This window comes from Dioscorea cayenensis, chromosome 4 (genome assembly GCF_009730915.1).
Source record: "Dioscorea cayenensis subsp. rotundata cultivar TDr96_F1 chromosome 4, TDr96_F1_v2_PseudoChromosome.rev07_lg8_w22 25.fasta, whole genome shotgun sequence".
NCBI lineage: Eukaryota > Viridiplantae > Streptophyta > Magnoliopsida > Dioscoreales > Dioscoreaceae > Dioscorea > Dioscorea cayenensis.
In genome coordinates, this window is record NC_052474.1 from 5,903,177 (window position 1) to 5,919,564 (window position 16,388).

At 36.3% G+C, this 16,388-nt stretch overlaps 1 protein-coding gene across 1 annotated transcript; it reads left to right on the forward strand.

The window, feature by feature from the left end:
• Positions 1-9,907: 9,907 nt before the first annotated feature.
• LOC120258954 (RGG repeats nuclear RNA binding protein A-like) lies at positions 9,908-13,553 on the forward strand. Its single transcript, XM_039266438.1, has 6 exons — positions 9,908-10,303; positions 10,401-10,836; positions 10,916-11,060; positions 12,667-12,825; positions 12,922-12,981; positions 13,074-13,553. The coding sequence occupies exons 1-6, from the start codon at positions 10,111-10,113 to the stop codon at positions 13,269-13,271; spliced, it is 1,191 nt and encodes a 396-aa protein (XP_039122372.1). The 5' UTR covers positions 9,908-10,110; the 3' UTR covers positions 13,272-13,553.
• Positions 13,554-16,388: the final 2,835 nt, after the last annotated feature.

The window sequence follows — 16,388 nt, forward strand, 5'->3', positions numbered from 1 at the left end:
AATTATCTCATGATAATCTCCACCCTCGTGATAAGGCATCGCCCAACTTAGATATGAACCAAGTCCAATTGGCATCGGTCTGCATTGTCGACTATACCCGAAGGCGACGCTGGAAAAACCATTGTTACCATCTTTCCTCGCACCCAAGAGTGTACCCCGATATTTTTCCAAGGAGGTGGGTACCATCGAGAAACAGCGAGCTGCCCCGCAAGCCCTCTTGAATCCCACAATACACGCCACGAAAGAAAAGAATGCACGTTTAAAAGCGATCACCGCCTCTCTCCAGCGATCGCAACGCCTGCCGGATTGTCTCAGCCCACCTTATCCACATACCAAAGCAAACGATATACTGGAGATGTCAGCTGCCACGAGGACCACCCGCATGCTCTTTTTCCCAACCAAGCTCGCTTGTATGGTATGTGGACACCATGTTCCCGCAACATGTCCTTCCGAATGTCGATGGCCTTGTCATAAGGGACTCGGCCCTGAGCTTCGAATCACTCGTGCGCTAACCCATTTTTTGGGACGCTTTTCGGATGTGACGCCGAACCTATGCCACCACCGCAAGTGTGTACGGGTTGATTGTCTTGATTCCGAAAGTATTTTTTTGTTATACTCTTTTTTGATGCATGAAGCGCCCGAACGACAAACCATCGCCAGCAGCATTCCACGATCACCCGATGTTTTTCGTTCTTTATGATTTGAAGTCAAAAATTCCTTTTGATTGCATGATTTCAAGTACATCCCCGAAAATGTTCGACACCGCCAAAACGCTGACCAATATCCAACGACAACACTTTTCGAATGATCCGACGAGGAAGGAAGACATCCCACACCGTCGTGGTCACCATGGGGATGAATGGGAGCACTCGCGAATCCGAATCTCGCCAACACTTTGACCAAATGAAAAAGATCAATATGTTAAGCGGAGAATATAATGTTTAAGCGATAATGACAATAGTTAAACGTTAAATTAAATACTTAAACAATTAACTAATAACGTAAACGACTAGTACAATATGTTAACCAGATGACTTTTGACATATTTAAACAATAATGACCCCTGCATAACCTGGAATAATTAAAAGAAAAAGGAACTTACAACGAGTAAACCTCGTTTTCATTAGGATTCGGCAATAGCACATTTTCTGTCTCGACGACAAGATCAACTACAGCGCATTTGAAGATGGAGTGGACGTGACACATCCACTGGAAGTCAACATCGCTTTTCTATTAGGGCAAACCGCTTTTATATCCATCCGGTGTGATGAACTTAACCCTGACAAGAGAAACTTCGAGACCCCATCGCTCACATATCTCATCTAACACCAATTCCCAAGAAGTCTCGAGTCAGTGAACATTAGCACTCTTCCCTCCCCGTTGAATCTAGCAATACCACAAAAACTCTCCATAATATATCGGTCGAAAACCAAATCGTCATAAAACCAAATGAAATGAAGAACAAAACGAAGACGACGAAGAAGAAGTAGAAGATGTAAAGAACAAACGAAAGCAGTCGAATCGCAAACAAAAAAAGTGCAGCGATTGTATGATAGAGGTTAGACTAGACGTGATGTGATTGGCGGTATTTTTCCCTCCATCCCGAGGGCAAAAAGGAAATATATGTCATTGTCACGAGGAAGACATGTTGTCATCGTTCGAATGAAAGTTCTCAACTCAACATGAGTCTCTCGTAAACGTCAGCTTTTTTTATGTTTAAACAGATACATATAGTGTTTAACATAACGGTTAACTGTTTAACTAAAGTCTATATCATGTAAATAATATGTTATTGTTTAAATTGAATGCTTTCATCGACATCGCGTTGCTAGATGGGTACCTCCCGGGTCACTCGCTTTAAACATATTTACGTATTTTTCTTAAACACCGTTGTCATTGTTTAAAGAGTAACTTGAGTATTGTTTAACTTTTTCTATTGTTTACAACGACGCTTTTTGTTTCCCCACATTGCTTTTTTACTAGGTCTCTGCTTAAATTTCGTAAGTTCACAACAAATACGATTGTTTCGCTTTTATTTATAAAAAGATTTACAACATTTACAACATTTACAAAGATTTACAACATTTACAACATTCTGCAACGTCCGCTTCGGACTTTGGACACTCACGACTCGACCCTAGTATAACGAAAACAAGTGTCCCAGACATTCGAATGCTCACGGCCAGTTTGCATAACAAGCGCATCAACTTGAACCCGCAAAACGCATACAACATTAAAAAAAGGTTAAACAACACACATTCATGAAAAACGACTATTAATCAATGTGTCATGGTAGGACTTAAACGACGATCCTGATAGTTAAACACGTAACGTAATGCTTGTACACTCGACGCCATTTTCTTAAACGCTAACGTAAAAGTCTCAGTGGTAAATGTCAACCCTCGTCTTAAAGGATGTTTTCACGATCTCCTCCTCTAGAGAATCCTCCGCAATCACGCAATACGTGAAAACTTTCTTTTCTTACCCAAGTCGAAATGCTCTCTTAATTGCTTTCCGTCGTATCCATCACTGGAGAATCCTCCGCGATTCGTGCGATTATGAGAGGATTTCGGCTCAGGGCGAAAAGATAGTTTAACTAGTTCGGTGATTACGGCTAATCGATTCTCAAGATAAGGAAGAAGGCTCACGAAACATCCTTTCAGATAGAGTGGTTGTCCATGGGAAGAGGAGGAAGAGGAGGAGGAGGAGGAGGAGGATGATGAGGACGACGAGGAGTGGTTGTCCATGGGGAGGGTTCTTCCCCGGTTATTTATGGTGTGAAGTCCACAAACAGTCGACTCTTCGTATCCGAGAAAAAAAGTTAAACGCACACGATGGCCGATCGATGGCGATGAGAACGAACGTGTGTTCGGAAATGTATGTTACCGTCAGTAAGAATTAATGCCGTCATTAATTCTCACGCACGGATACCATAACCCTTGCCACCGCCACGCGCCACATGCCAACAATTCGGATCAAACGAAAAAGATCACCGCTTTACTGCAGAGACTTTGAGAATTTACACGCTTTATGAATAGTTATACATGTAAAGATAATGTTAAACGGAGATGGGAAGTATTAAACGGATATGACAATTATTAAACATATTAGTAAAAATATTTAAACGGATAATAGCAAATAGTTAAACATTATTTAAAAATATACAAATAGATAACCATAAACGAGAAGAACTTTACAACGAAATGAACTCGTCGTAATTCATCGTTCTTCTCGTCAGTAATACAACTTTACTGTACCATAAACGAGAAGACGACAATGGCACATGCTCGCCTCGACAATAAAATCGACTACGACTCATTCGAAGATGAAGTGCACTTGACCAATCCGATGGAAATCAATTTCATTTTTCCGCTCGAGAAACCGATTTATATATTTCGGGTATGATAATGAGGAGAACAACAAGATGTAATGCAACTCCTGGCATTGTCTCATCGAAACCAAGCTGAAAGCCCTTCAAAAAGGTCGAACATGATGTGATTTGGCGCTTTCCTTTCCCACCATTTTCGGGGCCAAAAATGGGATTTCACAACATGGACCCATTTCGAAGTGAACGGTAGGGGGTAAAAGGGAAGTTAAACACTAACTGAAGGGGCGTCAGTCGTGCTGTAAAAAGTAGGAGGGGGTTTTTGGGAAGTTTTGAAAATTACGAGGGGTGAACAGTAATTTTCCCTATAATAAATATTGGCCAACCAAATATATATTATGAAAAATTAAGATTTTACACTGATTATTTAACCATTAATTGTTACATCAAATTATAAATTTATTTTATTTTTTAAAAATTTGGGAAGTTTTTTTAAGCATCTTTTATGACATGTAATATATTAAATTACCAAATTAAATACAATTTCTAGCTGATTCAAATTCAAATTATTAAAATTATATCAAAAATAAATATATATCACCAAAATTATCTATAGATGTTATTCTATTATCTCATTAACTAACTAATCAAATGAGAGTCCTTAAACGGATTTCTCTTTTTGTTTCTCAACCTACAATAACTATTTGCCGTCGTTTTTCTTCCAATGGTAAGTTTTTTTTGTCTTACTCACTCATCCACCACTGGAAACATCACTCCTTGTTAAACTTGCATGTATTAAGCATGTTGTTGATGGATAATCTCTTCAAGAGATTCAACATTCACTCCATTACCCTAAAATTCTTTTTTTTTAAATAAGTATTTATTTAAAATTTTAATTTTAGATTTTTGAAATTTTTATTTCATGTCTATGTTTATATATGTATGAAAAACTATAGAAAATATTTAAAAAAAAAGAATTAAAACAAAAATTTAAAAACAAAAAGATAAGTATATAATATAATTCCTTCCTACGAAATCTTTGAACAGTATAGGCATAATGGTTTGAGGCAGACAGACATATTTTATCCCGCCCTAAAACTTTGTTTTTTCTTCCACTGTTGTCATTCTCCATTTTCATAAAAGCCCTTCTTTGTTGCCGTTCAAAAGCTTTATTGAAAACAAATTTCCAATGCTACTTGTGTGTATTTTCATTTTCCTGATCCTATTATATATAACAATCAGTTTCAAGATTAGTTTAATGATAATTAAAATTGTTCTCTTTACTGTAGCTGGGTTTGAATCATTGATATTTATATGTTAGTTCTCTCGACATAATTAATCTATTATTTCGGTCTTTTCGCTAAAGATGGAGAGACAACTAGTGCAGCAATGGAACACCGAGCAGCGCCCATGAAAGAAAAAGTCATAGTAGGATTTGAGACAGACATACACACACATGATATGTGCATCAACTTTGTTTTTTCTTCCTTTGTCACCTTTCTCCATCTTCTTATAAAGTCTCTCCCTCTTGCCTTCTCTCTCTTGTTTGCTAACATTGTCTATTCCATTTAAAAGCTCTAGTGAAAGCAAATTTCCAATTCTTCTTGTGTGTAATTTCATTTTCTTGACCCTTTTATATATAACCATTAGTTTCAAGATTAGCCTAATGATAATTAAAATTGTTCTATTTGCTATAGATGGGTTTGAATCATTGATATTTAAAATCATTCTAGATGCTAAAAATGGAGTAAGGGCCAGTGGAGTTATAAAACGCTGAGCGACAATGGTCAAGGAAGAAAGAGTCACAATAGAATTTGAGACAGACAGACAGACAAAAATTTTATCCCGTCTTAACACACACTCATGATATATGCATAACTTTATTTTTTTCTTCCTTTGTCGCCATTTTCCATCTTCACTATAAAATCTCTCTCTCTCTCTCTCTTGTCATCTCTCTCTATCTCATTTGCTAACCATGTCTATTCCGTTCAAAAGCTTTAGTGAAAACAATTTTCCAATGAAAATCATTCTCTTTGTTGTAGCTGGGTTTGAATCATTGATAATTATATGTCAATTCTCTTTGGCGTAATATACTATTTCGGTCTTCTTGCTAAAGATGGAGAGACCGGTGGAGCTATGGAACGCCAAGTGGCAGACGCGAGAAAAGAAAAAGTCATAGAGGTGGACGGTGTAGTGGGCGGTGAAGAGGTAACCGCTACATGTGGCCTGTGGAGAGGTGAGTGTCGCAGAGGTGGTGGACGTCGCAGTGGTGGTCACCGGTCAAAGGTGGATGGCGTAGTGGGCGGTGGAGATGTGATGTGGACCCCACTTATCTTAAATAAAAAAACCCTCACCTCCATTAAATAAGGGAAAAAAACGGTTGCTTTTATTTTCCCATTTTTTAGCCCGTGAAACCCCTCTATCTTCTTTCCTAAAGCCATGAGCCTTCTCTTCCATTTGTTCTTCTCTAACCTGAACTCCCTATTCCTTAGCCTCACCATCAACCTCACCAATAGCCATGCCATTGCCTTGGGTGTGGAGCTTCAAAAAGGTGATTCGGCGGTCAAAAAACTTCATCTATCTTCCTTTGTGCCTCCCATGCTTGGTGAGCCGATGAAAATCATAAACTTTTTCCCTTGCATGCCATGGAGCTAGGAGTGGCCTCAAGGGCTTGTTGTCAGCCTAATTTTCGCCATCCAACCTTGTAAGCCTTTTGTTTGAAATTTTTTTCTTGTTCTTGCCAATTAAGTAGCCTAGCTTGTGGGTAAAAAAGAGATGATGCTAGCATATTATATTTTTTTTAGTTCTTCTTTGCTTTGCTAGTAAAGGATATTAGTTTGTATTGAATATCATGTGTCTTATTTGTCTACTTGGCTAATTGCTTAGTTTTGGTTATGCCCACAAGGTGTTTGTTGAAATGTCATTTCCCTTGGAACATGATTTTTGGCTATGGTATGGCTAAGTTATCTTGTGATTAGATGTTTAGTATTAGATAGAGTAGAAAGTGAGTCTTTAAATTTTGGCATGGGTTTTGATCCATGTTTTGGGTTGTGTTAAATTATTGTTTTGAGCTATTAGATTTTGATTATGCTTTTAGGGTTGTTCAAGAATGATTGATCTTGTCTTCGAGTGGGAGTTAGATTTTTGGGATCTCCAGGTAAGTACACCACATATAAATATGTACATATATGTATATGCAAATTTTTTATTCCCAATAATCATCTTCGTAATTATTTAATTAACTTGGGTTTTACTGTTAAAATTATTCCAAGGCTACTTTTTACTATGTTTAATCATCATTTAGTAATATTATTTATTTATTTTATTTGTTTTATAATATTCTGTTTAATTAGAGATTTTATGTTAACTTACACCAATAGTTGTTAATTTAATCATTCTATGGATTCATGATATTTTTTTTAAGTTACTTTATTTATTTAACTTATGATTTCTTGGATTGGTTTGGGTTGCTGGAAAAGTGTTTATCTATATAATGTTTTCCTGATTAACTATATTTGTTATAATGGTGTTTCCAAATTTAAATAAATTTTTATATTGTGTGGAATATCGTGTGAATTGATAAATGATTATTTGATATAATTGGATTAATTTTGTTAGAAAACGGGATCTCTAAATTTTTCATATTATTGCGTTGATGATAATTTTTGGACCCTAACATATTTTTGTTATAGAAACTCGTAGTCCCCCAATTAAGCGTGCAATAACCCGCATCATCGAGTCAAACACCGATCGTGTCGACACGCATTTCTCGACATAGAAACTATAGTTTCGCACTGTTCCGTCGGTGAAGAATAACGACTCGATATTACGGCTCGGTCACCGAGGGTAAACCTATGAGTTCTCGAAATCCGACTCGGGTCATCGAGTTTAAATAAATGAGTTATGATATTTTTGTTTTCGCATTAGTTGTTTTGGGGGACTTATATGCTCGTTATTTTGGTAAATTAAATCTGTTTTGAACCATTTCTGATTTATGGGTTCATTTTGATATTTATTTCATTATATTATATTTTGTATGTTTTTAAAGATTATTGAACATTTTGTGATCTTGATATTTTTAGTGGTTATTTACTGGGCTCCCAAGCTCATAATCTTGTTGTTGATTATTTTTCAGATCCGAAGTGAATAATGCAATAGGCATCTAAGTGGGCTAGTGAGTTATTATGTTTCCGTTTCTAAATTTGAGTTAACTGTCTAGTTGTGTGAGAATGAGATTTATGTATATGGCACTAGCTTCTATTGGATGTTGAAATTCTAAACTTTGTGTTTTTCATTGTGTGATTAGATTCTGAGGCCTTGTACACCTACTGGGTTTCGGCCTTGTGGGTGTGCGGCCGTTTGTCGGCGCACCGGGTCTGGTAAGCCGGGTTCGGGGCGTGACATGTGAGCATTGCAGCTGTGGTCGCTGGTGGAGAACCAAACAACGGAGCGTAGGTTAGCCTCGAGGTCGGGTTATTTGTAGGGTTTTTTTTTCATTTTTTGGGTAAGTTTTATTTTTGCATGTAGCCGACGGAGCTTTCCTCCGTTCTTGGCCTCTCCAACCTTTTAGTCATGTGACCGCACTTGATAAGAGTGCACCATCATTAACTCTTTCTTTTGAATTAATGGTTAATCTATTTTAATTTCCTTATTTATATTTATATTTCACTGAGAATAAAAGTCAACTAGCATAAATACCCATGCTTATTGTCACGGACTTGGACTTCAACCAACGTCGTGTGCCGGCACTCAATCACTCCAATCAAGTTCAGCCTTACACCTTCCTTTGCCTTGGATTTCCTACCAAAGAACCAAAGAAAACTTGAATTGGCTAAGGTTAGAAAGAGAACTTACCAAGAGACTTGAGAGTTTGGGGAAAACTTCATATTCTCCTTAAGAACTACAATGCTTACAACACTTCTTAGATGCTTGGTTGATCTCTAAGGTTAGCCCCTTAGGGGCATTTATAGCACTCCACATTCTTAATGGACTGTGGGGATCGATCCGATCCGACGGCTATAATTAACCCTATAGAGTATTCTACATCTCTCTATATAACTCTATTAAAATATCTAGTCTTCTACTCTTTCCTAGAAATTTCCTTCTCTTCTTCTAGGATTATGGAAAGGAACACTTAACAATATTTTCTAAGTATGGAAAGGAACCTCTCTTAACAATTACCCACACACTTCTGCATATTTCTTCATATAAAATTACATAATAACACTTAACAATATTTTCTAAGTATGGAAAGGAACCTCTCTTCCTCTCGGTCTTGGCGGGGCTTCTCCATTGGAGCGCCGTACATCTACCATGTCACGTGAGCGTGACATTATGCTACGTGTTTATCTAATAATGTAGATGATTAAAAATAAACTTTGAAAAAATCACTTAAAAAAACATGAAAAACTAGCCCAACATTAATATTATTAGATAAATTTAATAAAATAATAACAAAGAATATAATATATAAACAATGAAAAAAAATCATATATATATATATATATATATATATATGAAAAACAATAAAAAATAAAAAAATTACAATATATCTATTTATTTATTTTATTGAAAATAATCATGTCTATATATATATATATGAAAAGTAATAGAAAATAATTGAAACAAAATTAAAATAGACAAAATCATGTCTATGTTTATTTATGTATAAAAAATTATGTAAAACATTAAAAAAAATCATATATATATATGAAGAACAATAAAAAAATAAAAAAATTACAATATATCTACTTATATATATATGAAAAACAATAAAAAAATAAAAAAATTACAATATATCTATTTATTTTATTGAAAATAATCATGTCTATATATATATATGAAAAGTAATAGAAAATCATTGAAACAAAATTAAAATAGACAAAATCATGTCTATGTTTATTTATGTATGAAAAACTATGTAAAACATTATAAAAGAATTAAAACAAAATTTAAATTTTTACCGTCGCATCTAATAATATTTTTTTCCTTAATTTTAAATTTTAAAAGTTTTTTTAAAGCATCTATATGACACCAAATTAAATATAATTTAAAACTAATTCTGATTCAAATTATTAAAATTTATATAAAAAAATAAAATATATCAACAAAATATCGATGGATATTATCCCTTCGCTAAACTACTATTTCATCAACTAACTAATTAGATACTTGCTCTTTCTTAGACAAATTTTTTTTTCCCTAAAATAACCAGTTGTTATTCTCTTTTTAAAAATAGATTCTTATGTCTTCATCAGTTTGTTATTGACATCACTTTTTGTCAATCTTACATGTATTACATACTGTACATACTGATCGTTAGGCAAGATCAAACTCTTTATAAGATTTATGTATTCAAGAAGCATGAAAGACTACATTTCATAACTTAAAATTCTATTTTTATTTTAAAAAATATGTATTTATAAAAAAATTTCACTATAGATTACAAGATATGCATGAAAATATCGTTAAAAAATAATCCATGGAAAAAGTAATTTGGGATAAGTCCCGGGGGCAAATAGTAAAACACCGAAAGAAACAAATCCAAGCAAATGGGTTTGTTTATATAAGGATCCAGAGGGCTAAGATTGCGGCTAGGGTTCTTCTCTTCATCTCTCTTTCTCAATTTCGCTCTCCGCCGCTCCAAAACCCTAGCTCTTAACTTGATCTTCAAAGCTTGGGTTTCATGGCGATCCAGTTGGGGATGATCTCGTCTCTGTTCTAGGGTTGGTCTCTTTGAGTCCTCACTCCCCGGTCGAGTTCCATTCGCGCTCGCTCCTGCGGAAATGGCCACCGTCAACCCCTTCGATCTCCTCGGGGGCGATGACAACGATGATCCGTCGCAGTTGATTGCTGCTGCACAGCAGCAGAAGCTCGCTGCCAAGAAGGCTGCCGCCGTCAACGCCGCCGCGCCTGCCGCCACTCCTGCTGCCCCCGCTGCTAAGCTTCCATCCAAGCCCCTCCCTCCTTCTCAGGCTGGTATGTTCTGATTTGGATCCGGTGGAGTTGTTCTGAATTTGGATTTTAGGGTTTCTGTGCGATTTATTGGGGTTTTTTTTTGTGTTTGTTTGTTTAGTGAGGGAGGCGAAGAGCAACACTGCTCCTGGTGGTCGCGGTGGTGGTGGTGCTGGCCGAGGTGGCTTCAGTCGTGGTGGTAGGGGCGGGCGTGGAGGTGAGCCACGCCCTAATCGGGATTTTGAGAAATCGAATGCGAATGGATATGGTGGAGGTTATGGTGGTGGTGGTGGTGGTGGTCGTGGAGGTGCCGGAGGTGAAGATGGAGATGGTGGCAGGCCTACTGAAAGAGATCGTGGTTCATATGGTGGGCCGCGCCAGCCATACCGTGGTGGCCGTCGTGGAGGTTTTGGAGACGGGGAGGCTGGAGGTGACTCTGAACGCCCTCCCCGCAGGGTGTATGATCGAAGGAGTGGTACCGGCCGTGGTTCTGAGATAAAGCGTGAGGGATCAGGTCGTGGGAACTGGGGAATGGCAGCTGATGATTCATCAACACAGTTGAGCTCATCTGTTTTGTAAAATTTAATATATTTCTACGTTGCTGATCTGACTTATTTCAACTCTTTGATGGTGTAGGGAGACTGGGGAGAAGATTAGTGCAGAGGATAAGGTTGCAAGCCCAGAGAAGATGGTGGATGAGGATGCTCCCTTAACTGATGTGAACAAGGATAACAAGGAAGGCGCTGCAAATGAGGGGGAACAAAAGGAAGAGGAGGATAAGGTACTCTTTTTTTTTTTCTTGTTTGAATTTGTGATTTTTGTTAGTGTTTGTGCGCCTGTTATTGCTTCCAATGTCATTTTTGCCTGAATGATATTTATTTTTAAATGCTTGTGTTAATTTGAGTTAGGGCATGCGTTTTAAATGTTTGTGAAGCTGTTTGTAGACGAGGAAGTTCCTATTGCCTTTGAGAGAACTGGTTGGCTTGTTTGATACCTTTTGTGCTCATCAGTTCCGTTGCGGGCATAGAGTGAATCCTAGGATATACTTTAGTTACTTTTTGAGTGACGTATGTCGCTTGCGAGATGATCCTTGGAAAATTTTGCCCTTATTATATTTTAATTAATTATATTGCATGAGGATTTTTTTTTGTTTCTGTTACGGTTGTTTAAAATGGTTTTGCCTGATTTGGCATTTACTATCATTCTGTTATGTGTTGGCCATATATTAGTATCTGAGCCAGCATCATTGACTATCATATTGTTAGTATATGCTATTTTTGGAAAGTTGTTTAGAAAACTGAGGGAAGTTGCGTTAACAGTGCTCCAGGTATGTAAAAACCTATAATAAGTCTGCTTAATCATTGGTGCTTGCTCACGGAGGTTGGCTATAAAGATTTTACTCATCAGTCTTCATTGTTTACTTGTTTGAAGTATTTAGTTCTGTTGAAGAGAGGTGAGAGATGAAATGATTTTGCACTTTTCTTCAATTCATTTCTGGAGTTAGTACCTGTACTAGTTGGCATTCTATTCTATAATTGCACATTTTTTCATAAATGAACTGATGTTGTCAATAATGAATCAATAATTGCTCTTTGTTCATGATAAGATTACATACATAATATGAATGTTTTCTCTTTTGTGAAGTTTGTCTTTTTCATAAGCCCGTTCTTTATTGTTGTTTACTCTTTTTTGTCCTCATCAGTTAATGGTCTTTGATTTGACATCTGTCTGCTTTAGCCTCCATTGGATAAAGCTAGTAACAATATCTGTGATTGTGTTTCTGGCTAATAATTTGGGTGAAGTAGATGTTTTGGTGGTTAGAATTTCAGATATAGGCTGAGGATAAGAGTCATGATATATATTTCCTAGTTAATGATTTCAGTTTATCTTACCGATCATGCATTTTTATTTCTTAATTAAAAGCTGCAATTTATAAATTTGAAGAATTCAAGGCTGCCATCTGTTTTGATTTTCATGGACATCTAAACACACCATTATCAATGTTCTATTAATTGAGTGGCTCGGTGGATGTTTGTGACTGTTAATATCATTAGTAGACAACATGCAAGTCTGCTATTCTAGCTTCAGGTTGAGGGTCCTTCCATGATAACCCAAGCTCCTAATGTGCATAAACTTATTCTTGTTGTTCTTAGTTACAATGTGTGAGTGCTGTGCGGAGAATTAAATGAAGAATGGTGGCCATTGATTGCTCCCATATTTAGTCAATTGTATTTCTTGAGACAAGATTGACAATTATATAATCACTGGTGTTTCCCTCAGCGGAGTTTTACATTCCATGATTGTCCAGTGTAATTTAATCGTTATTACTGTTAATATCAATCTCTATGATTATTGGTCCCCTTACTTCAATGGGCTATGTTTAATAGGAGATGACTTTAGAGGAGTATGAAAAAATAAAGGAGGAGAAGCGAAAAGCCCTACTTGCCATGAAGACTGAAGAAAGAAAAGTTGATTTTGATAAGGAATTTGAGTCAATGCAGCAACTTTCACTGAAGAAAGGAAATGATGACGTCTTCATTAAACTGGTAAGTTTCTTGCCCATTGTCTCAAACTTTTACTGTCAAACATCTTCAACACTATAAACCATTCAATATGATTAAAACGAAGTATCTTCTCTCAAGGGTTCTGACAAAGATTCTAAAAGAAAAGAAAATGCTGATCGCGATGAGCGTGTGAAGAAGGTATTTCTCTCTTCATATTACTTCTTTGCCATTCCCAAAGGCGCCAATAAATGTTCTTGAGCTTACATATCTAGCATCTTTTATTGTTTTAGTCTGTGAGTATCAGTGAGTTCCTGAAGCCAGCTGAAGGAGAAAGATATTACAGCCCTGGTGGACGTGGCAGAGGCAGGGGACGAGGTGGTGATCGTGGATCATACCGAGGTGGCTTCAGCCATGGTGGAACAAGCGCCCCTGCTGCTGCACCATCAATTGAAGACCCTGGGCAGTTCCCAACACTCGGTGGCAAGTAGCGAAACTTCGTGAGCATTTTCGCTTATCTCTATCCATCGATACTATCTTTATGTCCGTCCGTCCGGTCCGTCCTTTAAATTAGAATGGTAATCACGAGTCAGAACTCAACTAAGATGGTGGTGCTTCTTTGTTAAGCTTCTTTATTTTAATTTTGTCCACTATTTCAACATTGTATATCTGAGTGTTACTGTGTGCTGCGACATTTAAATGTCTTATGGGCAAAAATTTCCCTATTTTGAATTTTAAACTATTTTGGTAGATGCTAAATTCCCAGGTGCAGACATCTTCTTTGCTTTGCTTTATTTATGGCATATGCGCTAGTCATAAAGGATGGGCATCGAATCATTTTTGGGGTGCACTGGTTTGTGATTTTATTCCTTTCCTACTTTTGCACATCATCGTATGTCTATTTATGTATGCTTTTGTCAGTGCATGTATCTGTGGGGAATTATGGAAATCTCTTTCTCTGGAAGTTGAAGTCGTGTTGAATGGTAGGTACATGCAATGGTATTCAGGTTTGGTGATCTACAATTGTGTCATTATGATTTAAGATGATGCTAATGCTAGATATTTAAATGATTGGTTGCTTAATTAAATTATCTCAAGATGAATGTTTGGATCATGTCATTAATGAAATTTAGCTCACTGGTATAATATGAATAAAACGGTTCCAAGAGTTGGAAATTGGGCACAATGCTGTAGAACTTGGACCCAAACACATTAAACCAAATGAAAGTCTCTTCTTTAATTTAAGGCACAACCAATAATCACCAACTTAATAGGCTATAAACTCTTATCCTGTGCATAGAATATCAAATGCATTTGAGAGAGTATAATCAGATTTGTTTCTTTTCTGAATACCATCTTCCGTAAAATTGCAATTATTTTACCAATTTCCTATATTAAAAAAAAAATCATCTCAAGAATATATAGGTTTTTTTTTAGTTGATATCTTAGAACCCGTAAAATTACCACCACCAAACTATTATTTTTCTTAAAGAAAACATGGTAACCATTATTTAATTTTATTTAACAAGTCATTTTCAGGACCAAATTTTCAGTAAGTTTCAAGTCAAAAAAAAAAAAAAAATTATTCCAACAATGATTTGCATGTTGCTCACTCCACACAAATTGAGCATTCATTATATTGTATGCCAACCAAAGACGGTAATTAGCAAATTCGGAGGCGGCCTCAATTCAACTGGTAAATCATCCATTCATAGGAGCACATAAATAATTTACAGTGTAACGGGAGGCAAGCAATGGCGGTGAAAACAAGATTGCTGGGAAGCCCCAATCATCCTCCTCCATAGAAGTAAAGCTCAATTTCTAAATCAAAATAACTGCATGAAAACAATGACAGAAAAGATTAATAGGCAGAAATTCTTTAGTTGCAATGTAGCTAAAAAGCTGTAAGAATTTCAATTGTCTTTTTTCAAAAATGCATAAATAAATAATACCAAAAACTATTGCCAACAGACAACAATATGATAACTGTTCTTTCAAAATGCTACACCACTGGAATGCTGTTTCAGTTTGGAAAACATAGTTATTGCAATCATCCTCCTCATCAGTGATCTAACATGTTTGCTAAGATGGCAATAGCAACATTTCTAAGTCGAATTATGGGCGTAGTTATTACTTTCTTGCAAGCATTTGCCAGTTACGAGAAGGCGGCATGAAATAAACCAGAAAAAAAACATCCAGAATGAGCCAGGTTTGCAATATGTAGAAACAAACAAGTTGCTGTGAAAAAACACTTCTATGCCTAACTTGCAAATCTGATATCAAAAGAGATTGCAAAGTGCCAAAATACCACAAACCTTTCCTACTTTCAATAGTAGGAACAGAAAAGTAATAAAAATGTGATAATATCAAACTGTTTTTTGGACTTTCCGAAGACAAAGAACACATATGAATGAAATTTACTGGGAATGTATCAGGAGATAGGCTGATTGCAAGTAAAAATTATAGCTAGGAGTATGAGACTGAGCAGGATATAAATGGCACTGATGCAAGCACATCAAAGCAACATTGACAAAATTGCCTTGATTACTGGCCGTTCAACAAACAATCAGAGGAATAAACACATTGGCACCGAGCAGTCTGCCACCATGATTTTAAGCGAGGAACACATATCGTTCATAGAAAAATGCACCCATATACTGTATGTATGATACTTTTTTGTTGATTAGCCTAGTATAAAGTCTGGTGTTTCTAATAAGTACAAGAAAAGAAATGACTACTTTTTCTCATCCATGGATTTATATTTAATGATTTTGGCTCATCAAGAGTCAATTTCATTGAGTTCCTCCAATGACCTAAAAAATTCAATAGATATTGAGCATTCAAAGTGAATAAAATAATCAAACTCAAACATTTGATAACAAGTTTTGATCTATAAATGCTGTTTACCAGACTCCAGCATAATTTACTAACATTCAGAGATTCAACCAGATAGAAAATTCTAAAAGCCTTTTTTGCCTTCATTTTTTGCAACAAATTCGGATAGTAGATCAGAGACCTATCTCAATGCTGAAACCTAGGGCATTAAAACTTCACCACTTTCAACTACCAGCCAACTTGAATTTTTAACTACATTTGAGCAGGATTAAAGCCACCACTTTGTCAGAAAACAAAGCAAAATTCATATAGTTTAAAACTCATAAAAAATTCAAACTAAATTCAACATCAACATGAGATTCCTAGAAAAGAAGAAAAAGACAAGATCAAGATTATTAATTTATTTATTTTTGGAACTAATTAGGATACAGCTCACAGATCAAAAGACAAAATCTTTGAGAAGTAAACAGGTTTAGCTCACAGATCAAAATTCGTAAATATAGCAAGCACAATCCGTCCAAATGGATGTAAACATGAGTTTCTCAAATTCAACGAAAAAACATCAAGAAAAGAAACAAAACCCTAATTTGTATCAGTAACACAGAATCAGGCAAACCAAAAGACTAGGGCAAAGGGGATTCATACCTAAATGTTGGAAAACCGAGGGTTCTGGGAGGAAAACGACGATGAGGAAGAGCCGACGAAGCACAGGAGCTCCTCACGGGGCGTATCGTTCGCTGCATCAGAACGTGCAGCGGAGACGACGTCAATGA

What these genes read in the sequence shown, in the direction of transcription:
- LOC120258954 (XM_039266438.1), top strand. Translation starts at nt 10,111, where the DNA reads ATGGCCACCGTCAACCCCTTCGATCTCCTCGGGGGCGATGACAACGAT. An exon ending in CCTCCCTCCTTCTCAGGCTG is followed by an intron (nt 10,304 to 10,400) that starts GTATGTTCTGAT and finishes TTGTTTGTTTAG; the next exon opens with TGAGGGAGGCGAAGAGCAAC. An exon ending in GCTGATGATTCATCAACACA is followed by an intron (nt 10,837 to 10,915) that starts GTTGAGCTCATC and finishes TTGATGGTGTAG; the next exon opens with GGAGACTGGGGAGAAGATTA.